This window comes from Arachis duranensis, chromosome 6, assembly GCF_000817695.3.
Source record: "Arachis duranensis cultivar V14167 chromosome 6, aradu.V14167.gnm2.J7QH, whole genome shotgun sequence".
Lineage (NCBI taxonomy): Eukaryota > Viridiplantae > Streptophyta > Magnoliopsida > Fabales > Fabaceae > Arachis > Arachis duranensis.
In genome coordinates, this window is record NC_029777.3 from 109,350,394 (window position 1) to 109,352,722 (window position 2,329).

At 33.7% G+C, this 2,329-nt stretch overlaps 1 protein-coding gene across 1 annotated transcript; it reads left to right on the forward strand.

The window, feature by feature from the left end:
- The first annotated feature begins 1 nt into the window (after position 1).
- LOC107495799 (sterol carrier protein 2) lies at positions 2-2,095 on the forward strand. Its single transcript, XM_016116984.3, has 4 exons — positions 2-200; positions 290-350; positions 1,488-1,590; positions 1,693-2,095. The coding sequence occupies exons 1-4, from the start codon at positions 69-71 to the stop codon at positions 1,772-1,774; spliced, it is 378 nt and encodes a 125-aa protein (XP_015972470.1). The 5' UTR covers positions 2-68; the 3' UTR covers positions 1,775-2,095.
- The last annotated feature ends 234 nt before the right edge of the window (positions 2,096-2,329 follow it).

Below are 2,329 nucleotides of genomic sequence, written 5' to 3' on the forward strand. Positions count from 1 at the left end.
TTTTTAAGTTATTCAAACTCAAAGCGTTTCAATTTCGTTTCATTTGATTGCTGCAATCTTCAAAGAACATGGCTTCTGAATCAGTAACCCTTAAATCCGATGCCCTCATGGATCAGATGAAGCAGCATCTCTCCACCGACGCCGGTAAAGAAATCGTCAAGAAAATCGGACTCGTTTATCAGATTCAGATTGCCCCTAAGGTCACAATTTTCCAATCACCCTCTTTCTTTTTTTTTTCAAATTTCCATTTTTTTTGTTGCTGAATTCAATTTTGAGCTGAATTTTGCAGAAAATTGGATACAACGAGGTTATCTACACTGTTGATCTCAAGAAAGGAGAGGTCACCAAAGGTTTGCTTCTTCATTCTCTTTCAATTTTAATTTTAAATTCTAAATCCCCGCTTTTTTGTTTGCCCCTTTTCAAATTGATTATGCTTAATGTTGTTAGGATTGTGAGAAAGCATGCATTTTTTCGATGATTCAATTCAGTTTAGGAGATATCCATTTCATGAATCTCTCAAATTGAGTCTGCATATTGTGGAAGTTCAATGTGTTGTTTTATATAGAGTTATTTTATTCTGTAAGTAATTGACAAACTAAGTGTTTGTAAGGCAAGTTATGTTGACCTTTCTCAAGGTAAGGAGATATTAGTATATTGCACATGGTACTCTTATTTCTTTTGCCTACGAAAAATGATTGGAAGTGCTAATTCATTCTCTAATTTTGCTATTAAATTCTAAATAAAGAAAATTTTGAATTTTCTATTTGTTTAGTTTTCAGAAAATAACATTTATATTTAAATCATTACTCTTTGCCTACATTGACCAAGTATCGAGTGTATAAGAGGTTAGTGTATGCATTTGTAGAATTGCCAGCCTTCGATGAAAAGATTCATTCTGTTCAAAAAAGAGGAGGTAGAAACAATAAGAATCATCATCATCACTGTAGTTGAGAACAATGTTTTATCCAGTATCCCCTAATTTAACGGGCGACTAGTGTAATTTACCCTACCCTTGAGATAGATAGATAGCCTAGGCAAATGCTATGAGTCCATGGCACTATTTGATTCATGTAGCCGGCTCTTTCAGACATACTAACAAAGTGGATGTTGCACCTCAATCTTGCCGTTTGTTGCTGCTGTATATTATGAGACAATGCTTCCAATTGATGGTATTTTAGATTATACAAGGTTGTCCCGAATTATAGATTGTTAGATACTTATCTAGGGTTGTCACTTCTTGGTACTTCATTGAATTAGTGTATCTGGATACAAATTTTGAGAGACATATCAATCCAAGATGTACCAAGAAATGATGAATTGGATAAAAGTGAGTGGAAGGAATGACTAATCAACAACTAGGGAAATTTCTCAAAGAATTTTTTTTAACTGCCCCACTTAACATTTTCTTTGCAATTTTTTTGAGTTATATGGAAGGAATATCCAGTGCTATAATGTATGATTTATGTGGGGTGTGTGTATATTTTCAGGGCCATACGAGGGAGGAAAGCCTGATGCAACATTTTCATTTAAGGATGAGGACTTTGTTAAGGTCGCTTTAGGGAAGATGAATCCACAACTTGCATTCATGAGGTTTGACCTGTTAATGGATTTTGTTTCTGTTTATTTCTCCAAATCTTGTTCGCCTTTCGTAGTTTCATTGTTTTTTACATATTCCTTTGTTCATTGATGCAGGGGTGCGATGAAGATTAAGGGAAGTTTGAGCGCTGCGCAGAAATTCACTCCGGATATCTTCCCCAAGCCTGCCAAGATGTGAGAAGCTGCTTGAATCATCATTTGGAAGCAATAAAAGAATATAGATAGCATCAAAATCTGAAAACTATGTCTCTAGTTCAATGCATGGATCATCATTCCTAAGGTCATAACAGGTGTTCCATGAGTGTAATAGAGTTATGAGCTATGAAGGATATTTACATAAGCTTTTTTGTTTTCTACTGTATTCAAATTCCAAATTAGTTCCATCATTTTCATTCTTTTCACTGTTATTAAGTATAAATAATTGGATCAATGCACCTCTAGTTAATTCTTGTTTTCTCAGTACTTTTATATTATGTTTTGTCATATGAATTTCTCTTTCTCTTTTTCCTTCCCCTTTACTTCTTTTGCATAGAGGTTTCCGAGGAACAATATTTAGCATTGTAACTTGTGTATAATTCAAACCACTAATCAAAACTTCATAATTTTTCCGTGTGGGTGTAATTGATTCTAGCTAATTTAGCTTGTCAGAAAAAAATAATGTGAACATTTTATTATCTGTAATATAAGACATAACAGAATTTTTCCTTGTGCCATAAGATGTTGTTTACAAATT

What these genes read in the sequence shown, in the direction of transcription:
- LOC107495799 (XM_016116984.3), top strand. Translation starts at nt 69, where the DNA reads ATGGCTTCTGAATCAGTAACCCTTAAATCCGATGCCCTCATGGATCAG. An exon ending in GAAAGGAGAGGTCACCAAAG is followed by an intron (nt 351 to 1,487) that starts GTTTGCTTCTTC and finishes GTATATTTTCAG; the next exon opens with GGCCATACGAGGGAGGAAAG. An exon ending in CCACAACTTGCATTCATGAG is followed by an intron (nt 1,591 to 1,692) that starts GTTTGACCTGTT and finishes TCATTGATGCAG; the next exon opens with GGGTGCGATGAAGATTAAGG.